General features: G+C 35.9%; 1 protein-coding gene across 11 annotated transcripts in view; it reads left to right on the top strand.

The window, feature by feature from the left end:
• NSUN3 (NOP2/Sun RNA methyltransferase 3) overlaps positions 1-23,241 on the top strand; it is a 351,925-nt gene that overhangs the window by 159,543 nt on the left and 169,141 nt on the right. For 2 of the 11 annotated variants that reach the window (XM_012547180.3, XM_023501304.2), the window contains one exon: positions 15,073-17,997. The exons of 5 other annotated variants lie outside the window; for them this stretch is intronic. In XM_012547180.3, coding sequence (XP_012402634.1) covers positions 15,073-15,114 — 42 coding nt within the window. In that variant the 3' untranslated portion in view covers positions 15,115-17,997. Of the gene's footprint in view, positions 1-14,303; positions 14,383-15,072; positions 17,998-23,241 lie in introns of those variants that run through there. 4 more of the 11 variants (XM_012547174.3, XM_023501299.2, XM_023501300.2 and 1 more) reach the window with 3 other exon arrangements.

The following is a 23,241-nucleotide window of genomic DNA, read 5'->3' as shown; positions in this document are numbered from 1 at the left end:
TCTTGTCTTATTCCAGTTTTCTTTTCTATATATATGTGAAGATATTTCTACTGGCTTCTGCAGAATTTGTTGTTTGTCAATGAAGTTATTAAATTTAACCACTCTGCATTTTGGAGTTTGTAGAATAGTTATTGTTTTGCTTTTTCGAGTGCTCTGCAAATTCTTTTGATTGGCACTTTATTTTCTATGGTCTTAAGTTGTGGGGTAGTTTTCTTATTGATGCTGTTTGAGTGGTCTCAATTTCTGGTGGTCAAGAGGTTAGTGGCAATAAGAGAGTTGCTAAGAATCCCCTTTAAATCGATCACAGGTTTAGAGTGAAAGAATTCACTCGTTCTGAATTATTAGTTGCACTCGTTCTGAATTATTAGTTGCAAAATGAAAGTTTATTATTGGATAGAAATCAGTTTCTAGTAGGAAATGGAATTTTGGCACTGAGAATGCTTTCTCAGTGGGCAGAATGGTCCTAGCCGCTGAGTGAACTATCTAGGTTCATTTGCAAAGATCTTAGTTGATGGAAGCTATTATATTGGGTATCTTGGTGGGGGGCTGGGACAGCCTGAGTAGATCATGCTGACAAGAGTCAGACCAGATCTGGACTGGGACAGATCAGATCAAGATTCCTCAATTGAATGAGAATTTAGAATTTCTATGGGAGTTGATTCTCTTATCCTGAAAGGTTGACTCTCTCTCAACTCCTTGGAGCCTGGGAGATCCTGATCAAAGGAGACACAATCTCAGAGTGATAATCTTAAAGGGAACAATTCCCCACCCCCTTCATCATCTGATATTTGCATTATGGAGTGTAGGTATTTTGACATGTCATGTTCTTTTAGGAGCCCCCAAATCCTTAAGTTGTGTATATTTCTTGTCTTCAAGATCAATTTGTTTTGCTTGTAAAAATACTTTTAATATTATTGCTTTTTATTTTTCTTCTGGATTGTCCTTCACTTAGGCATATTTGCATTCTCAGTTATCTTCTCTTTTATTTCTTTAGTGAGACTTGCCATTGCAAATTCAATTTTTTCTGTTCTGCCAATTATTTCTGCTTTTAAAATTATTATTTATCTTTCAACCATTCAAAGATATCCTGATATAGTTTCATGCTCTTTTGGAAATTCTCAAAGTTATCTAAATCATCTGGTATTGTTTATTTTTTCTTCTTTCATAGATGATTGAATTCTTTACATGATCTATAGACCACATTTCCTTCTGCTATTAATATCTTCCCTATTGGCTTATTTACTTATGCTTAAGGCCTTTAATTGAGATTTCTTGTTCCTGAGCTCTTTGGTCATTTCAGTCTCCTCCTGCCCTACCCTATGACATGTTCACTTATTGCTCACTTTCTGATTCTTTTTCCCTTTGATGGTAATTTTCCTGCAAAGCTAGATCTTAAAGTGCCTCAACCGCCTCAAATACTGTGCAATTCAAGATTTCCCTAGCCTTAATCCCTGCCTTAAGTGACTTTTTTGGGAGACATATCTGGCTTCAAGTGATACTGATTTCCCTTATATTTAATTGTCACAAATCCATACTTATATGTCCTTCACTCTTTTTGTTTATTCCTGTTTTCTGGCTAATTTCTGTTGTGGCACAGAATATCTATTCTCATTGCTGTAATAGACTTTGGCAGGGAGAACAGATTTTGCTATAAAGTTGAATATTGTTGTAAGCACATGTAGCAACTTGTGCAGCCTTAGTGCTGAGAACCTGGTGTTTGATGAAGAAAAGGCTATGAGTAAATTAATTAGTGATTAGACTTCCCTTTTGTTATTTCATGAGTTATAACTTTTTTGTGGAGCTGGTTGAAATACTTCTATTTGGAGATGAATGACATTGTGATGTTTCTTTAAGTCTCAGAATTCTGACAGACTTTAGGAAGAGATTTGCAAATACTCAAAGGAATTTGGCCTAGACACCCACTCGGTTAAAGATCAAGTCAATGAAAAATGACTGTTGATTAGACCATATCATATCTTTGCATGGGCAATCTATGGAACTTGTTTCTCAATATTTATTTCTAGAACCAAAAATATAGGTAGAGAGTGAGTAGGATTCACTCTGCAGAAGTGCAATAAGAGAAGAGCAGACTAGATTGCCTTGAATAAATGCTTTTAATAATATATACTTTTCCATAAAAGCAAAGTCTCATCTTTTTCATAACCACATTCTATTGATGTTACTATGTAGTAACAAGAATTTCTGAAGAATTAAAATTTATTATCACATAGAGAGCAATGGCTAGGCACATGGCAGGTATAAGCAGACTTCAACATACGAATCACTAGTGAAGTGAAAAAAAGCTCTGTGCCTCCTTCCATGCTTTTTAGCTTGATGTTTTTAGTCATTTGTTTCAACATTTGAGTAAGGATGGTATCAGGATCAGCTACTGCACTGATGGTAAATTTTTCCACTTGAAAAGGCTTAAAGGCCAAAATTAAAATGGAGAGAATATTGGTACATGATTTCTTGTTTGCAGATGATTATTCACTCAGTGCAGCCTCTGAAGTTGAGATGCAACAAAGTATGGGCTGCTTGTGCTAATTTTGGCCTAACAATTAACACCAAGAAAACAAAGGTACTCCATCAGTCAGCACCATATCATCCATATGTGAAACTATCAGTTCCATTTTTGAACACTGTGGATAAGTTTACTTAACTTGGCAGTATATAAAGTTGAAAAATGCATGCTAGAGCCAGCTCACTGTTTGAGAAACTCTGAAGGAATGTATAGGAGAAAAGAGGTAAATATTTGACTATCAAACTCAAGGTCTACAGAACTATTATTCTGACCTCATTGTTGTATATGAAACCTGGACAGTTTATCCGTGTTATGCCAGGATTGCTTCCATTTGAATCGTCTTAGGAAGATTCTGAAGATCATTTGGCAGGATAAGGTACCAGACACTGAGATTCTTTCTTAAACTAATCTGCTAATCATTTAGACTCTACTGCAGACAGTGCAACTCTGTTGGGCTGGCCACATTGTATGAATGGCAAACATCTTGCCAAAAAGACTATTTTATGGAGAATTCACATAGGGAAAGTGCTCATATATGCAGTAGTCAGAAAAAGAAATACAAAGACACTCTTGGAGTTTCCCTTAAGAACTTTAGAATTGAAGGTCATCTCTAGCTGTCCTGATCTGTATCTTGCCACTTGCCCAAATGATTCTGGGGGAGAAAGTAAGGTTGATGACTTTGTACAGCTTGCTCTCACTTCAGTCCAATTCACTTCCATGCTATGGCATCACCTCCCTAATGTTATGATTCTTTTCCAGAAGAACAAACAAGTGTTTCAGCACAGTTCCTTGTGAAGTGGTAAAATAGGCACCAGCAATGGTAATATGAAATAGTTTTCAGAGAGCAATATGTTTGAGAGAGCATAATTGTAAAAACAGTATCATGGAGATTTGGTTACAGTTCAATCAACCTGAAAAAATCAAGTTCCATATCCATCACAGGTTACAATGGTTTGCTATTCTATTTTACAAAAATAATACATGAACTTAAGAACATATATAACACATGATGCAACACATAGTCATAAAAGTGAGCAGCTAACAAGGGGAAAGACATGTTTCCTAGTGGAACTCATAATTAGCCAGAATGAAGAAGCCATTAAATGGAATATGCCATGAGGTGGGCTATGCCTATGGTGGGCTAGCCCTAAGGAGTCAGCAAAGATCTACAGTATGAGCAAATATTTTATAGGGGATTTCTGATGAGATACAATAAGATAGGGTTGCTGACAAGGAATCATGGAGGAGTTTGGGGAGTTAAAGTGGGATCAAGAAAGAGCCGATGAGGAAGAGACAAGGAGACAGGTTTCAGACCTGTCTGAAGGTATGTCAATCTCAAAGGTTGTTGCTAAACTAGATAGTCTCAGAAGTTGGAGTTCTAGACAATGGAAAAATGAATGGACAGCCTCGCATTATTGAGACAATGGAGATTGATAAAGAGTTTCAGCCTCTCATTATTCCATACAAACAGGTCAATCTGGGAAACAAGTTTCGCATTTCCTAAGAATAACTTTGTCTAACCCACAAGCTGGTCTATAGTTTTCATTACTAGCACAAAGGAGGAATTGGCTTTCCCCACCCCCCTATCCCCCGCCCTGGTGTTCTATACCTGCAGCTTTAAGTATAGTGCACAGCACACAATAGGTGCTAAATTTAGCATTTCCTAATTTCCCACATAAGAATTCTATTATAAAAGAAAATAAGATCATACAGTCTGGGATGTGATCACAATAAAATCATGTATTTTTATTTCTTGTTCATGTAGTTGAAAGATCTCAAAATGATGACATTGAGATAGCAATATCTAATTCTAATAAAATATGTGACAAATTCACAATGGCCATTTCCTTTACCAAAAGCTAGTTTTGTTTAAGGAGAAGAGGTTACAGACAAAATAAGAAGTAAAATAAGGCACCAGGATGTCAAATATGAAAAAGTTGGAAGAGCATATAGTTAACAAGGAAAAGAAAAGTTCTCCAAAGGAACTAACAATAGAAATGAAATACTTTGTGAAGTGGGAGTAAGTCATTAACTGGCAGGTTAGATCTATACAGGAGTTTATCAGTCTAACCTGAGTTAGCTAGGAAGAAGAAAGGTGTCATTAAAGAGAAGGCACTATGAGGGAGAGAAAGCAAGTACCTCAAAGTGGGCTTAATCCTGAAAAGAATTTAGCAAAGATTTTCCTCACAAGCAGATCTTTTATAGGTGAAATATAGCCTTGGGGATTCCTCAGGGAAACGAGGGAAATAAAGGGGGGAGCACAGAGGGAGGGCTCAAGGAGGCAAAATGCCAGGTTGCTCAAAGGTGGGGATCAAAGAGGAGCCATTTGGAATGTACCTGGCAGATCATGTCCCAGACCTGTCTAAAAATGTGCTAATCAGTTATCTCAAAGGTTGTTTAAAGATGCACAAAGGTAGGGGATAGACCATGGAAGCTGATAAAGAGTTTTTTCCAATCACTCTATACAAATAGTTTGGGAATTGGTTATATCTGATAATAGCCAGATGGGCTTATTCCTGACAGGGGAGCATATTTCACATTAATAGCTAATAACAGAATAGAATCTAAAATTAAATTCCTTTAAATCATCTTAAAAAAAACATCTTAAAAAAATTGATTTAGAATTGATAGCTTGATGTGGAAAACACTGGCACAGAATCACCCAGAGATGTCTGGTGCTCTACGATCAAAGCAGAATTGAAGTACTCAAAAAAATGTAAGACCTGCAAAATTAAAGAAGCCACATGGATTATTTGTATCTGACCTGTAGCAGAGCATTCCAAGCTCACCTTAGTTTGATTAGCCACAGTCAGACAAACTGGAACTTAACTCCATAGTGATATCATTTTGCTCCTTTTTGAGAATGAAGGACAACAACCAAACCAATATGGTTACATAATAACAAGGCATAGAATCCAATGTGTCTGGAGAATTAAAATTTAGTATCACATAAAGACCAATGACGAGGCACATGGCAGATTAAAAACCAACTTCAACATATAAATCATGAGATACTTTGAAGAATAGGAATGCAAGATGTACTGCAGGAATTTTATGAAAGAGAATGAGGGAAGATAGTCAGAGTGCCTTTTCCTTCCCCTCCCCTTCAATGAGTCTCTCAAATACTTACGAGAATGTTAGGGAGGCTTCCAGCATGTTGTATAGACTTCTAGGAGGACTTGGGAAACATTGGCATGTCAAGGAAAAGAAGTATGTAAAGGTTGCAATCTTGCTCATTAGAGAGAATGTCTCAATTATAGTTCCATTTGAATTGAAGTGAAAAACTTGGCAGGGAATCTATTGTTTTAGAAGCTTTATAGATTGACTTTCAGTTCAAGCTGGCTTTGTATTGACTTTTTTGGAATATGGATTTTGAATTTTTAAAGATTTTAAAGGAAAATTAAAATCTAGTTGATGCATTATAACTATTTTACTCTTCCCTCATAGCTGTCTGAACTCTGTATTAGGCAGCTCAGACTCAACTAATGGAGATGGGAATCTCATTCCCTCCCCACCCCAAGTTGATTTCTATTTTAAATGAGATTCAAAAAGAAACTAGGCAGTTTTGCCTTTGTAAAACCTTTACAGCCAAGTTGGTCAAATATAAGACTACTGAGAGATACTTAAATTCTTTTAAAATTTACCCACAGCAGGCCAAGTAAATACAGGTTTCAATTAGGTGCAACTTTGGATATCTTTTTGCCTCTTTAATGTCAGCTGCTTAGTAGGTGCAACATCTGAGGTAATGGGAAGTTTCACCTGAAAACCGTAGGATAAGTCTCAGCCTTTGAGGACCAAAAAGCTGGCCATGCTTTTCTTTTTTTGACTACTCTAAAAGCAAATCAGACAGAATTTTGCAATTAGTTGAAAAGACATGCAATTCAGTTTTGATTTGTTGACCTCATCTGTAAGATTGACAGGATGTCTTTAATAGATTCCTTCAGTAAGTAATTAAACTAGTTGACAGGCATTGCATGAATTAACATTTGCACTTTGGTATGAATATTCAGGGATGTAGTGTTTCTGAGGTAGGGGTTTTTTTCCCCCTATGATTAGCAGGACTGCCCATTATGTGCTTGTAATTTATTGACTGGTATGAATGGCACTAATTAATTAGATGATTTTGGAGAATCCTTGGAGTCAAAGATGAGCTTATTATTGGTTGTTTTTATGATTTTCCTGAAGATTATGTTCCAGAAAGAAAATTTCACTCCCTCTTCTGATGAGGTTCTAGTGGCAATCATAGAATTGTAAATACTTTTTTGGTCGTGATAAGCCCTTCGTGAAAAAATTCATGAACCCAAAATATTAAGTGGTAAAAATGGAAGTTTATTGTTGGATGAGAAGTCAGCTTTGCTAGAAAAATTGACTTTTTAAGTGGCAAAGTCCTATTAGGGAATTGGAGGCTGGCACTGGGAAGAGAATGTCTTCTCAGGAGACAGGAATGCTGGCAGGAAGCTATGCCCTACCCCAGACTTCTGCAAAGAAATGAGTAAATAGAAACCTATTTTATGAGTAGATCTTGGTGAGGGTAGGGGGTGGGGAGGAGGGGGGGACAGTTTGAATTAATCAAACCAAGATCTCACAATTGAAATTACTTTGAAGGCTTTTTCAGCCTGAATTTGAATGGAGATCTGGCTATCAGTGGAAGTGATTTGCCTTAGAAATGGCCCAGTCTGAGAAGCTCTCTCACAGACTCTACAGAGCTTAGGAGGGTCAGGAATCAAAATGGACAGAATTTCAGAGTGTTAATTTCAAAAGTGTTGGAATCCTAGTGTTAACTCAACTTGAAACAAGGTTTCAAGGTTAACTCAAGGGAGATGTTAGAATCCTAGTGTTAACTCAATGGAACTGATACAATGCTTGTGTTGGTTCACACCTTTAGAGAGCTCATATAATCAAGAAGTATTTAAAGTACTCATTGGAGTTCACAAGTATGGGAAATTCACAAAGTTAACTTTGTAACTTTGTGAATTCACACCTCCCTTAATCCCTGCCTCCAGAAGGAGGAGTTAATCTTTGGGAATCACATATATAGAAGCTCTTAGAGCTTCAAGTTAGTTACTTCAGAACGTTGCTAGGGATCAGAGAGGAGCACTCTGGAGGAAGCCCACAAGCCCTCTCTCGGAGGCAAGAGAGATTCATTCCATCTTCCACCTTTGTGCTGGCTGGAGGCTGAAGAAAGCAGAGGCAAAGGACAACTACAAGAGCTCTTGGAACCAAGCAGAAAGATAGGCCTCTAAGAAAAACTAACCGAGCTATATTGAAGGACACAATAAAAGATTTGAACTTTTAGCACCTGGCTGCATTTGGGTGATTATTACTTTTAACTGAAACTAAGGCTGCCTCCAGAAAACCTCCCCAAGGTGAAGTAGAGATTTTCTGTGACTGGAAGTAACTGTGTTCTCTACTTAGCAGAAATGAATAACAATATTCCCTCACTTGAGGGGTAATTTGCCGATAGCCTCCAGGCTACCCATACCTTTGGTCATATCCTTTGTAAAAGTTGTATAAGTTAGAATGACCCAAATAAAATTAGAGTTTCATACTATCTTATCTCTAATAGGCAGTGCCAGATAAAGAGTACTGAGATTTTCTTTGTTACATATGTTTACTAGGGAGAAAATTTTGAATTACTGTTCCTTGGGTATAGTGGAAAGAACAGTGGCTTCAGAAGCAAAAAGACTGAGTTCTGACCTGGATCATCCAATATTCAGTTCCAATTTACCTAGTCCTCAGTTTTCTTATCTATAAAATGTTGAGGTTGAGGCTAAAGTATTTCTAAAACTCCTACTAGTTCTAAATTTACATGTTATTATGCTTTTGAAACAAAGCATATATAACATATATGTATGTAATAATATACACATATGTAAATTTTGATAAGCACATATAATTTGGAAGAGTTTGTAGAATTTTAAAATGGCAGATTGTTTTATTTAGAAATTTTAAGATCATTTTAAAAGTCTTTATTTTATGTGTATATACATATATATTAATCTGGGCATTTTATATTTTTGTAGAAATGAATTCTTTTCGTTAATATTGTCAATCATTTTGGCATATAATTGGACAAAATATTTTTTAACAATTTCCTTTTTTTTTCATCATTGCTATTTCATATATCATAAGAATCTTCTATTATTTTCATGTATGATAATTTATTTAGCCTTTATTTGGGCATCTATTTTGTTTCTAGTTCTTTGTACCAAAAAAAAGGGTGTCAATATATATATACTGTGGTGCAAATGGGGACTTTCATCTTATCAATTACTTCCTTGGTATTGTGTCTGGTAGCAGAATCTTTTGGTCAAAGAGTACAATTAATTTTAATCCTTTTTTCAAGATTCTTTTATTAAACAAAACATTGTATTTTGTTGTGATTATAAAGGATATGGTCAATATTTCCACTTTTGTTTGTATATTTGCTTTATTTGCTTATGAGGTTTTTGTATGTATGTATGTATGTATGTATGTATGCTTCTTTCTGTCATTGAGCAATTGACAGAATATAATCATCTCCAAGTTTTCCTAAACTACTCTTGTCCTTAACTTCCTTTTAGTTGATCTTTCAGTTATTTTTGTCTAGAACTGAGAGGAGCAAATTGTGATATCAGCTGTTTCTCTCTAAATTGATTAACTTTTCCTTTAAATATTTAGAAGTCATGCTAACCAGTGTATACACACACAAAGATGGGATAGCATGTTTACTGGACTTCTCCTTGGATCATTTCTCAATTTAGGCCTCTTTTTTTTTCCCCCTTTGCTGAACTAGTAAGTGAGTTGTTGTGAACAAAAGTATGAGACTTTTTGTTTCTCACTCAGCTACCTTAAAGATAGTTAAGTAGATATAAATATTTGTATAATGTTTATAATCTCAAACAGTGGAAATTGTACTAAATTTGGAGTCAGAAGACCTGATTTGAATACAGTCTTCATTTATTAACTGCGTGTAAGTCACTTAATCAATTTTGGTCTTAGTGATATTATGATAGTTTTTTTTATAAAATGAGAATAAAAATAGTTGTACTACTTATGGCATTGTGTTGAGAGTAAAATAAAGACCACTTAAATATAAGTTATCATTATATCAATTCTTGGTGAGAAGTATGACTTCTTATAAGCCAGGGAAACAGAGGCAAGGAATAACAAGTGATAATACTGTAACAGCTAGTATTTATATGTCACTTTAAGGCTTGTAAAACACATATCTCTTGTCTTATTAATCCCTAGAGCATTCATCCAAAATAAGCAAGGGGGACACTTGTTGGATTAAGGAGCTAAGGAAACTATTTTTCATTAGGTAATATCATTAAAGCTCTATTTCGGGGAGAGTAAGAAGGGGCAGAGAGAATAGTGATTGTGGAAGAGTTGCTTTGTGACTTTTTCAGAGGAGATAATCAGCTAGCATTTTCTGATTACCTAGTCTGTGCCAGGGAGATTATTTATTACTAAATATTTGAGATAGAAATACAGAGAATTACATTTTTCTTTCAAGGAGCTTACATTCTAAAAGAGGAGACTACAAGTTCCTAAATACATATATATCTACATATATGTATATGTTTATAAATTCATAAAGAAGAAGAAGGGAGCAGACATTTATTAAGTCCCTACTATGTGCCAGGAACTCTGCAAAATGCTTTATAAATACTATCTCACTTGAAATTCACAACAATGCTGGGGCTGTTGTACTGAAGCAGAAAAGTTAAGTGACTTGGAGTCACACAAACAGTAATTGACATGGCTGACTTTACACTTAGGTCTTCCTGACTTCAGGCCTAACATTCAATCTATTGTTCCATTTAGCTATAGATACAATATAAATGTGAGGATGATAAACACAAATATATTTTAGCTCACACACATTTGGTTTAATAGCAACACTATATATGTTACTTTAACATATTTAACATATAACCTGCCATTTAGGGGAGGGGGTGGAGGGAAGGAGGGGAAAAGTTGAATTATTTTAAAAGCAAATAGAGATGTGTAGGATATGAATCATAGAATCACATATTTTTAGACCTAAAAAGAAGCATATATTTCAATTTCCATATATATTTTTATCAGATAAAGAAACAAAGGATGAGAGAATTTGACTCCCCTAAGGTCATACAAATAAGAAGTGATATTCAGAAATTCTGGACCTCAAAATCAGTTTTTTGTTCCAAACTGACTGGGCAGGAAACCTCCTAATGGAGGACATTGCAGCTAGGTGGCACAGTGAATAGAGTACCAAGTTTGGAGTCAGAAAGACTCATCTTCCTGAATTTAAACCTGGACTAGCTGTGTAATCCTAGGTATGTTATTTAACTCTGTTTTCTTCAGTTTTCTCATTGATAAAATAAGCTGGAGAATGGAATGGCAAACTACCTCCCTTCCTCCCCTACCAGACTAGGCCACCATTTGACACAAATATAGATAAAAAGGTATACATGTACACAACTATCTATATGCATATATAAAAAAATATATACATGTAAATAAAAATACATATATATAATTTTACTGTGCATACTTCTATTTATTAATTCTTTCTCTAGAGGTGGATAGCATCTTCTACATAGATCCTTTGTAGCTGATCTGAGTATTAATAATATTCAGAATAACTTAATCATTCACAATAATTTTTCACACACTATTGCTGAACAATATTCTCTTCAATCTGCTCATTTCACTCTTCATTATTTTATGTAAATCTTTTTATATTTTTCTAAAATTGATTGATTTTTAGAAATGCTTATCATTTCTTACCACACTGTAGTATTCCATCAAAACTGTATACCACATTTGGTATAGCCATTCCTTGATTGATGCCATAAAGGCAGTTGCAGTAAATATTTTAGAACATGTAGGATCTTTTCCTTTTTTCTTCAAGCACCGTGGTGAACAGACTTAATAGCATTGTTGGGTTAGAGGATATACACAATTTAAAACTTTCTGGACATAATTCCAGATTGCTCTCCAAGCATACATCTTCTTTGTGTATGTTTCAACCTAATTCCTCTTAAAGCTCTGCCTGACAATAACTTTATAGCTCTCTCTGCGTTCTAAGAAAATAAGAATTGTCAGGATCTCCCAGATGTAATCAGTTGTTTAATTGCAAGCTACCCATACCCTAGAATCAGTTCTATTCCTCCAAGAAAATACATAAGAAAATTCCTGACTTCAGGGCTGTGCTCTACTGTGCCACCTAGCTGCCCCTTAAATGAAATTTTAAAAAAGGAATTCACACAATTATAGAATTTGAGAATTAGATAGGATTTCTCATACCCCTTTCCCCTCATCTCCACTCTTCTCATAATTAAGCCTATCCTGTTCTAAATTAGTTTGGGAATAGACCAAAGAAGAGACTACCCTACCAGTTTTTCCCCTGGAGTGATTTGGTGGGCAAAGCCAAAATTATTTCAAGAGTTGTGACTGTCATTGCTCATTCCTTTCTGCGTGAATTTTATCTGTATAACCTCATTTGAGACTTTGAATTCTGAATAGGAAACTCAGAGGACTGGCAAAGACTATGAGGCTTCACTAATATACAGGGCTTACATGCACATTAAGTGTGTGAAATTGCACTGACAAGATTATATTGGTTGCCTGCTATGCCATGATAAACTGAAATATATGCCCAATCTAAGACCAGACTGAATACAGAAGTGTTATATTAGACAGAACCTTTGGGTGACTATATAAAGAACAAAATCCAGAAATCATACTTCCTTATTTCTGTTGAAGGTACCACTATCCTTTCAGTCACCAAATCTGCAACCTCACCATCACTGTCAAATTCTCACTCATCCCAGAATATCTAATTAGTTCCCAAATTGTATTATTTTCTGTCTTTACCACATTTGCCTTCTTATTTCTATTCAATAGCCATTACCTCATGTCCTCAGAACCTCAAATGTGAACTATGGCAGTATTCTTCCTACCTTAGCTTTCTCCTTTCTTCCATCCATCATTAACATACTTGGAAAAGTGATTTTTCTAAAGAACAGGACTGACTATGTTATTCCCCTATTTAATAAACAACAGGAATTTCCTATTGATTCAAGGATCAAATATAAACCTTCCTGGCTTTTAGTGCTTTTCTGGTCCAAACGGCATATTTATAGTTTACGCCCTTTCTTACATTTAAGAATTTGTCAAATTAACCTTCTTTCCGTTTCACACAAAACCAACATTTTATATCATGCTTAGAATGTAGCTCCTCCTCCCCTCTACCGTTAGAATCTTGCTTCCTCCAAGATCCAGCTCAAGTACTATATTATCCATATAAATGGAACTTCCAATAAAAATTGAAAATAAAAAACAAAAAACTAACTCACTACTATTTATTGACTTTAGTTTCCCTTGTCAGTCTCATCTCATTCTGGGTTTTAAGATTGCTGACATGACTGTTTGTAGAACTATATTATGTCTTATGTTGCTTGTTAACTGGCCTTACTTTCATTTCTGTGAATTTCTTTTTGAAACTTATTTTTGTATTTTCTGTACATCTACATCAGTCCCTTCAGACAAATTCTATTTTTTTCTTTTTGTTGAAATTGTTTCCTTTTGTGCTTTTGAATTCTCATTTCTTCTAAGCTGACTTTTCCCATAATATTAGTCCATGGAATCCAACCTATATTTTCTCTGAATGTCTTGAAATATATTTTCCCCAAATCCATGGCTGGACTAAGTCTGGATTTTTCTCCTTTATCATAAACTGAAGCAGGGCATTATCAACTCCATCCAGGGTCCCCATCACTTCCATCTTAATAACCAATACTCTGTTTCCTAGATTTCTTTACATGACTCTACTTTCTTAATAATGCTATGCTCATTCTTTGTAGAGTCTGTTTATGTTATATCACATAGAGAAAATTGATCAGTCATTTCCTTTCCTCATCTTTTTGTTTTGTTTAAAGTCCTATTGATTAGACTTAGAGAATACCCACAAAATACATTTTTTGCTTTACTTGTAGAACTGCAATCCTGATTTTACCCTCATCACCTTTCACTTGAATTATTACAATAGCATCTTAATTGATCTCCTTGAATAAAATTTTCCCCTTTCCTATCCATCTTCCTCTGAAATGCCAAAATTATTTTACTAAAGTACAGATCTGATGTCACTCCCTTGCTCAATGAAACTACATAGTATTCATATTTTACAATACTGTGTATATAATTATATATGCATATGCCATAGTCTCCAAGGGAATGTTTATTCCTCTAGGGAAGGGAACATATGACTTTTATATTTGTAGCCAATGTTAGGCATGGAGTATTAGTGTCTTCAACAGAAATAAGTTAGTTAAGACAAGAGATAGATTCAGGAGGAGAGAGAATAAATTAGATTTTGGCCATGTTGAGGGCCTGTGGTACATTCAGATGGTGGTTAGAACTGGAGCTTAGAAGAGAGTGTCAGTCTAAATATGTGGCTTTTGGAGTCATAGGAATTTAATTTTTTCTCTGGATGATGCATTTTTTTGCCATTCAAATCATACAATTCAATTCAAGTTGAAAATATTTTCTATTTTTTAATCTGGGGAATACAACCAGCTCAGATTCAATAAAGGGAAAAAATAACCCTTCAACTAACAAAAAATAATTAATATAATCATTAATCAGGATACATTAAGAAAAGCATAGTGTCTAGAACTATGGAAAATAAACTTTTGTGGTAGTTGCCAGGTTACATTCAGAGGATTTTCTTCAGTTTACAAACACTATGTTTTTCGAAGTATATAATATGCAGCTTTGTTACTGTATATTTTATCTTCTTTCCCTTGGCTAGATTGTAGTCCCTGAAGGCCAGGACCATTTTCACTTCTTTCTTTGGATATTCAATACCTTAGCACAGTTTGTGGCACATAGTAAGTAATAAATGCTTGTTAAATTATTGATTGAATAAGCTCCAATGACTACAAGTCTAGAATCATATATTAAGACATGCTTTTCATGTACTTTATAATCCAGGCTTAGTGGTCTTCTTAATATTCTTCATATTTGACACCAAGTTTCTCCAGTTTCCTCCAAAATACTTTACTCCTGTGTTATTCCATGGATATATCAATAGATGCTGAAAAGGTTTTGACAAAATGCAACACTTGTTTCTCTGAAAAACTCTAGAAAACATAGAAATAAATTGATCCTTCTTTAATTTAGTAAATATGCAATGGAGAAAAATCTGAGAACTATCCAGGTAGACAAGTGATAAAGCAAAGATCATAGTCAAAGAAGAAATATCAATTTTAGGAAATGATATGATATAATTTAAAATTGTGATTATGGATAAAAGCTCAATTTTCATGGAGCAGTCAGACATTTCTGGGTCTATATCCAGGAGGAGGTGGCATGGTAACTACACTGAAGAATGTCTCAAATTCCTCATTTATTGTAGGGGGAAATATACAGATTTAACAAATATCATATTATTATTATTGTTTGTACTTTGTTCTTAAATAGGACCATGACATCAGGGAGGTTCTGCCATGGCATATAAGTGAATTTTGTTTAAATGAGGGAGGGTTGTGCAAAGTCACCAACTTTATTTTCTCTTCCAGAGCCCTCTAGATACAGTGGCAAGACACAGAACAGGACTCTGAAGATCACAAACTATCATGATTATACATGAGAAACCGTGGAAATCATCTGGTCCAGCTCCTTCAAACTTACCATTGAGGAAATCCAAAAAAGTAGTGTCTTCTCTAGTGAGACCTAAATAGGAAATAACTGAGCTGCAAATCAAATCTATGGCTTTTGATTCCAAAACCAATTTCTTTCTCTTGGACTTATCTGTAGAAGCTGAAAGTGAATATCCTGTGATTGATTCAATAGGACTATCAGCACCTCTTTTTTGAACCTTTTTTTCTTCCTCTTCTGCCACCCATATCAAACAGCATGGGTGATGCTTTTTCTTCCTCTCTTATCTACCGAGTCTTTTTTTTTTTTTTAAGTTTTATTGATGCTCTTTTTTTCCCCTACATCAATGTCACTTCCCACTAATTCTGCTTCCTTCCAACAAAGTCCCCCTTTCTAATAAACAAGAATTGTGGAAAAAAATAAATCAACACATCATCAAAAATGTTTGTCTCATTTGAAACCTATGACAAGAAGTGGGAGGTAGGATTACCCATCAGTCTTCTTAAATTATGATCTTTTCTTCTTCATCATCAGCACTGACAACTACTGTCTAGGAGGTGCCAGCATTGTCTTACTTCAGAAGCTGAGACAATATGAGGCATTAAACTTTTAACAGATAACTTTACATTTTCCCAATACAGCAAGGATGTGCACCAAATATAGAGTGGCACTTAGTTTCTCATCTCCATTTGGAAATGGTCAGAGGGAAGGGTGAGGTAACTAAAGAGGGCTTCAGAAGTCTACCAAGTCATAGGGACCTGGACTCCACAAAGCTGGGACTTTGCATATCCTTAGATGACAAGAAAGTTGAGTTAGTGAAACCCTGATCACACTATCATGATGAGTTTTCTATTGCTCCTGGGATAAGCATTATTATTTCCTCTAGCTTCAAATTTGCGCAATAGAAAGTCTTTATCACGATGGAGGTAATGAGGATAACTTATATAAATTGTTGGTCATAATTAAGCCTATCCTGTTCTAAATTAGTTTGGGAATAGACCAAAGAAGAGACTACCCTACCAGTTTTTCCCCTGGAGTGATTTGGTGGGCAAAGCCAAAATTATTTCAAGAGTTGTGACTGTCATTGCTCATTCCTTTCTGCATGAGTTTTATCTGTATAACCTCATTTGAGACTTTGAATTCTGAATAGGAAACTCAGAGGACTGGCAAAGACTATGAGGCTTCATTAATATACAGGGCTTACATGCACATTAAGTGTGTGAAATTGCACTGACAAGATTATATTGGTTGCCTGCTATGCCATGATAAACTGAAATATATGCCCAATCTACTTAGACCAGACTAAATACAGAAGTGTTATATTAGACAGAACCTTTGGGTGACTATATAAAGAACAAAATCCAGAAATCATACCATTTAAAAAGATCTGCAATCACAATTATACCTGCCTCCTCTTAAATGATACAGGGCCCGCCTGAAATGTGCCTGTTATACAATCTTTCTGAATAGTAAATGATTTCAACTATACAGAGAGGAGAGGAATATTCATGTTTACTTTTAAATTTCACTTTGCATGAATAGAGTTGTCTTGGGCTTTGAACTTAGAGGATTCAAATGATAATAGTTTGCATTTCTCTGTTCTCCAGCTTACAAAGTGCTTTTCACATAAAAACCTTTATGTGGCAGGAAGATAGGAAGATAGTTAGTACAATTATTATTTTCCTGAAACCGACAGAGGAAGATACTGCAGTAGCAGAGTAGGTAAGAGTTATCTTTGGAGCCAGGTAGATGAGGGTTCAAGTGCTGCTCCTGATATATTATGCTATATGATACTAGCAAGTCCTTTAATTTCACAGGGGTCTGGGACAGCTCTCTATAATTGTATGTTAATTGACAATCAGCAGCATCAGGACAAGTTATTTCCTTCAGCAAATCTCCTACATTGTTGATAGCATATGTATGAACAACAACAATAAAAATTCCACATACGAGGAAATGGGTAATCACAGAAATTAAATCCTTTCCAAGTGTTTAACAAAGTGGAGGTTCTTAATAAATGCTTGTTAAATGCCCCAAGATCATACATAATAACTGGCAGAGTAAGGACATAAATCCTGATTTTCTAACTTTACATTCAGTGTTCCTTCTATTCTAACATGTTGCAAATCTTTTCAACAGAATGCTTTGTTTATTGAGAAAGAAAACAGCAACCTTGTCTTTGCCCCCTAGGGGAAAAATGAGAGCAAGAACTACACGTTACAGGTAGATTTTTAGAGGAATAAGAAAAAGAATGCTGCAAGAACTAGAACTGTTTTAAAATACAATGAGCTTTCATTTGAGATATTGGCTTTATTATCACTGAAAATCTTCAAGTGAAGGACTTTTGAACATCAGGGAGGGATATTAACAGTGGTGACTGATGTTTTGAGTATAAGTTGGACCAGACATTCTAAGATTTTTTATCCACTTTCAAAGAGTTGTAGTGAGGAATGTACTTTGAAAATCTTAAAGTATTAAATGTGAATTATGATTATTATGATGGTGATAATATCATCACTAGATCATCAACAAAGTGCTATCACTATCAAAAATCGTTCATTTTTGGGAATCCCCCAAATAATGTTTTACATTTGCATTAAGTTCAGTCATCTTTCACCTAGAGGACATAAAGTATTTAAAAGATATGGTTTGTTGTCTGTCAAAGGGGAGACTAGTGAGCTATGTCTTTTATTAATTATGCTTTTTATCTTTTATCTCTTTTGTAAAATAACAAAAGCCAAACTTGGAATAAGAATTCAAATTTCCAGATTGGGCATTCCCTAGATGTTACATTCACTTAAACTTTCTCAGCTTTGTTATTCCCAACTGCAAAATGGGAATAAAAATATTTATAGTACTTATTGTGTGTTTTTTTTTTAAGGAAGTGTTTTGTAAATCATAAAGCTCTATTGAAATGTGAGCTATTATTTCTCTGTGAGCTGATTTTTTTTTTTCTGGATTTCATTAAAAACTTCCTCTATCAATGTAGATTGTCAATTGTTTTACAATTGACAATGTTAGAGAGTTTTCAGGAGCAATAACAAGTGATGTGACTAGTCCAGGGTCATGTAATCGGTATATAGCAGAGGCATGAGTACAAACCTTTCAGATTCAAAGCCTGCTCTCTATCGATTAATACATGACATTTATAAATTTTTGAGGCAATCAGGATTAGGTGACATGCCCAGGGTCACACAGCCTCCTGAGTCTCCAGTTTCTCTCCTCCTTGTCCTGCCACCAAGTGACTCTGGCCTCTCTCCCTCCACCACTCCCCCCACCCCTCCAATCCTTGCCTACAATTACCTTAACACCAAACATTCAGCAAGCACGAATGGTGAGGAGAGCCATAATCCAAATATATGCTAATAGTCATTATCTGACATCAAATAGGTAATTAGCCTTAAGTGCTCGGTTGCCTGATTCAAGCATACTATTTTGGAGTTTCAGCCCTCTACATCTCCTGCTTTCTTTTATTTTAGAATACAGATAGTTATACCCTCCCTGACTTCTCAGGAAGAGAGATGAAAAACACCAAGGGAAGTGGGGAGTGAAGCCAGATATTGTTAGTGGGTTTCTGGGCTGAAGGATCTTACTAGAAGCAGGTATACACAAATCCATCAGCATGGGAGGTATTACACAAGTGCACAGCAATATAGCACAAGCTAGTAGTGATGACTCTCCCTACATCTGGCACAGGCTCAATGTGGTGTAACAAACCTGAATTGTACATGCAAGTAGTGATATAACAAACAATATGAATCAACATGGTGTTAAAGATTTTCAGAAAGCCTAGAACGATGATATGTAAATAACAATCACACATACGCCTCTTTCAGAAACGAAGAGATAGTCCAAAACCAATCTATTGTCCATTACTTTACGTTTCAGGGAATCCAATGATCCCTGCAAGTTTTTGAAGTCCTGCAACAATCTTTTTATGTTAGTGAATCAAATGATTCCTGCAGATTTTGAAATCTTGCAACAGTCTTATCATGTCTCAGGGAATCCAATGATTCCTGAGGATTTTCAAGTCCTGCATCAGTCTCGTTAAACAATTTTTGATGTCCATGAGTCAATTGCCATAACTGCCATGCTCTTTCAGGGATGGGCACAATCAGTGAAGAAACTACCCAATGTTTCTTGAATCTTCTCCTTCATTTCAAGGGTCTGCTCTATCTCTTTCTAATGGATAAGGCAAATGCAGTTCGTTGGCACCCATCTGATTCCTTCTCAAGCTGTAGAGATACAAGCAAACACTCTCCCTCAAGCAGTTAACCTATCTAGTCCCTTCCATTCACCACTTTCTGGATCTCTCCATATCACCTAAAGATTACCTACTATTACCTAAAGATAGTGGAGCTGCTCATACTAAATACTGCCTTTCTGGTGGATTATAAAGCCTGTCTGCCAGAGCCAGTGCATCTTTATCAAAAAATCAAGAAGTTAATTGTATAAAGAGCTAAATTTAGAAGTTCTCTAGGATTACTTGTGGCTCTCTCTTTCTTTGGTTTTTGGAGGAATATCTTGATGTCTCTGTTTCTCCTCTCTACTATTGCCTGTCTTTGTGTATTAAAGGGTATGCCAGTGGTGTGTAAAATCTTATACTGTGCACAAAAGTGTACAAAATATTTAGAAGTATATGCAGGTTCATTGTCTGTTTTTATTGTTTGTGGCACACCCATAATAGCAAATGCTTGTATGAGGAATTCAGTGACCACTTAGGTGTCTCTTTTGCTGCTATTGCAAAAGTGAATCCTGAAAAGGTATCTACCACAACGTGGATAAAAGACAGATGACTAAAAGATTTATAATGGGTCACATCCATTTGCCAAATTTCACTGGGTCTCAAACCACGAGGGTTCTTCTCTGGAGGGAGCGTAGGAGAGTTAAAAGGAAGGTAAGCTGTACAGGGCTTTTCACTATGCTCCTAGTTTCCTCTTTTGTTGTCCCAAATTGAAGATGTAAAGCTTGAGCAGCCTGATGATATTTAGAAGGAGATTCTTGCACTGCCTGAAATAAAGGAGTATTGGCCAACATGGTTAGAAGGCTTTCTGCCATTGAATTACCATCAATAATAGGACCTGGAAGTCCACTATGAAAATGGACATGCAAAATATAAATCTTACCTGGATGCTTTCTCACTTGCTCTTGAAGTTTCTTAAAGAGCTGATATATATTGGAAGCTACAAATTTTATTTGACTGTGGCAATTCTTTGTACCACACCCACTGAATAGGCCAAATCAGATATTATATTTATATCTACTGGATAATAAGTAGAATGATTACATAAAATTCATTCTGCTGAGTGGACTGAAAAGAGTTCTGACTACTTTCTTTATAGTTAAGTCACGAGAGTATACAGCACAAATATTATGTTTGGATGCATCTGTAAAGATAGTTGGCCCGTTAAGAGGAACTTTAGAAACCTTTCCTTCAAGAATCCCTTGCCAATTATGTAACAGTCAGATTATCTTTAATGGAGACCTGTGTGTAAAATTTGGAACTGTGGTCAATAAAATTTGCACTGTCTCCCCTTAAAATGTCATAATTTTGGATTTTGATTGGAATTGATAGGTAGTCAAGCCTAACACTGGATGCATCCATTGGATATCTCCTATCAATTTCTGAAAGTCACTTAAGGTGTTTAGCTTCTCTGTTCTTAATGAAAGTTTTTGTATCATAAGTATCTTAGAGTATACTTCATATCCTAAATATTGAAAAGGAGCATGTCTTTGAATTTTTTTCTGGAGCTAGGTGCAATTTGTACTTCCTTAGTGTTTCTATGGTCTTTTGTAGACATGCTTCTAACATTTGTTCCTCAGGTGCACATTCCAATATCATCCATGTAATGTAATAACATTACTTTTGGAATTGCTTTTTCTTACTGAAGAGCAGATGCAACATACATTTGACACATATTAGGGCTATTTTTCATTCTCTGTGGTAAAACTGTACAGTCATATCTTTTACAAGGCTTAGCTAAGTTAACGCTGGGCACTGAAAAGGCAGATCTTTTCATATACTCCTTATTTAGAAGCATAGAATAGAAAAAATCCTTAATGTCTATACTCTAGGCCATTGACAATTGCCATTCTCTAGGCAACTGAGTAGGAGATAGAAGTCCAGGCTGAAGAGTTCCCATAGTTTCCATCTGTTCACTTACTTTTCTTAAATCAGTCAACATCCTCCATTTCCCAGATTTTTTTTTTTTTTTTACAACAAATACAGGTGAATTCCAAGGAATTTAGAGAAGGTTGTACGTGTCCTTGGTCAAGTTGCTCCTGCACTATATCTAATAAGGACTGAGTTTTTATCATTAGCTAAGGGCCACTGTTCTATCCACACTTGTGTATCATTGTGTATCAGTTTTCCATTGAATAGGAACAGGTGAGAGTATTGGCAGATCTTCAACAGCAGCCCTGCCTAAAAAACCAAAGTGCTCATTTGCAATCCTAATTGTAATAAAATGTCTCTTCCCCACAGATTGATGGGGATTTTTTCAGCTATAAAAGAAATAAAAACTTCTGTTTCACCTTCAAATGTCCATCTCAAAGGGGTATCACTAACTTCAGCTGCTATTGATCCTCCTACGCCAGACATGTAGGTGTCTGCCTTAATCTTTGGCCAGTGACTACTAGTTGGCACCTCTAATGACTGTATAATCTGCATCTCTGTCTACCAATCCTTCTAATGGTATGCCATTTATATAGATAGTGAGCATAGGACAGTCAGCTGTAGCTGCTGCAGTCCAGAATATTTCTGGATTCTGTTGCTTGGAGTCAGAATCTGGGCAACTATCACCAGATTGTTTTTTAGTAGTCTGAATCAGTAAACCTGATGCTACTACTTCTCCTGGTTGATAAGTCACACATTGTTTACCTGTATTAGTGACTGGGATATTATCTACACATTCCCCAGTTTTCCACATCAGTGTATAGATGGAGACTGTTTGGTGCTCTCAGGAGGTGAAATGGTCAAGCCTACTGTACCTGGAGGCAAGGGATCCATAAGCTGGAGAGGAACAGATTTCACCTCTTCAGGGGGTATCTCATAGTCCCAGCTGCATACAGCTCTATTCTCCCCAATTGTAATCCCTTTCTCCCATCAGGTTGCTTCCTGGCTGATTGATTATGTCTGAGTACTGAACTTCCAAAGACTCTCTGGGTGTAGCATTGGCTGCCATCATACCCCAAGTATTTTTTGTTTTGGGCCCTGGGGCTGGGCCCCCCATCCTTTTCCCTGAATTAATCTTCATTCTGATGCCCAAGGTTGCATTTTGGACATAGGGTTTTGGGTCTTGTTCTCCCTTCCTGTTTTCTCACTCGGTCTCTATGCCAACACTGAGCTTTCAGATGCTCTACTTTACCACATTGAAAGCACTGATGAGTCTCTCTGGAAGTCCCTTGCCAAAAGGGACCCTGTTTTCTTATGTTTGGATCTTGGGAAGTCTGAATCATAGCCTGGGTATAAAAGGTATTTGTACCCACTGTGGCACAGTGTCTTATGATCTCCTCTAAAGGAGCATCCTTGTGTAGCCCTAGTATTTCTTCTATAAACCTCATTAGCATTTTCTTTAGCAATTTGCCTTATCATAATTTTTGTGGCTGCATTTTCACCAATAGTTCATATGACAGCTGTCTGCAGATATCCTACAAAATCAGCAAAGGGTTCATTTGGCCCTTGTGCTATTTTTGTGAAGGCCATGCTTTGATAGCAGCAGAAGCAATTTGCTTACCTGCTGCTATAGGGTAATTAATCTGTGCTGAAGTGTCTGCATAAGAACCTACACCTGTTAGTTAATCACAGGTGACTAATGTATTAACTACCATTTGCCTATTTTGTTGAGCTTGTATCCTACAGAGTTCACTATATTCAGAGAACCACAAGTTTTGTCCAGGATTTAAGCAAGTCCTTGCTACAAATTTCCAGTCACTAGAGGTTAAAATTTCATAAGTCAAATTTTGTAATAACATCTTAACATAAGATGATGTAGCCCCATAAAGAGTACAAGCCTTTTTTCAAGTCTTTAAATAATTTCTAGATTAAAAGGAGTGTATTTTCTCCTTTCTTGACCTAAAGAGTTAAGCTG

The sequence above is a fragment of the Sarcophilus harrisii genome, chromosome 3 (assembly GCF_902635505.1).
Source record: "Sarcophilus harrisii chromosome 3, mSarHar1.11, whole genome shotgun sequence".
Classification (NCBI taxonomy): Eukaryota; Metazoa; Chordata; class Mammalia; order Dasyuromorphia; family Dasyuridae; genus Sarcophilus; species Sarcophilus harrisii.
This window is presented reverse-complemented; position numbering and strand designations above follow the sequence as displayed.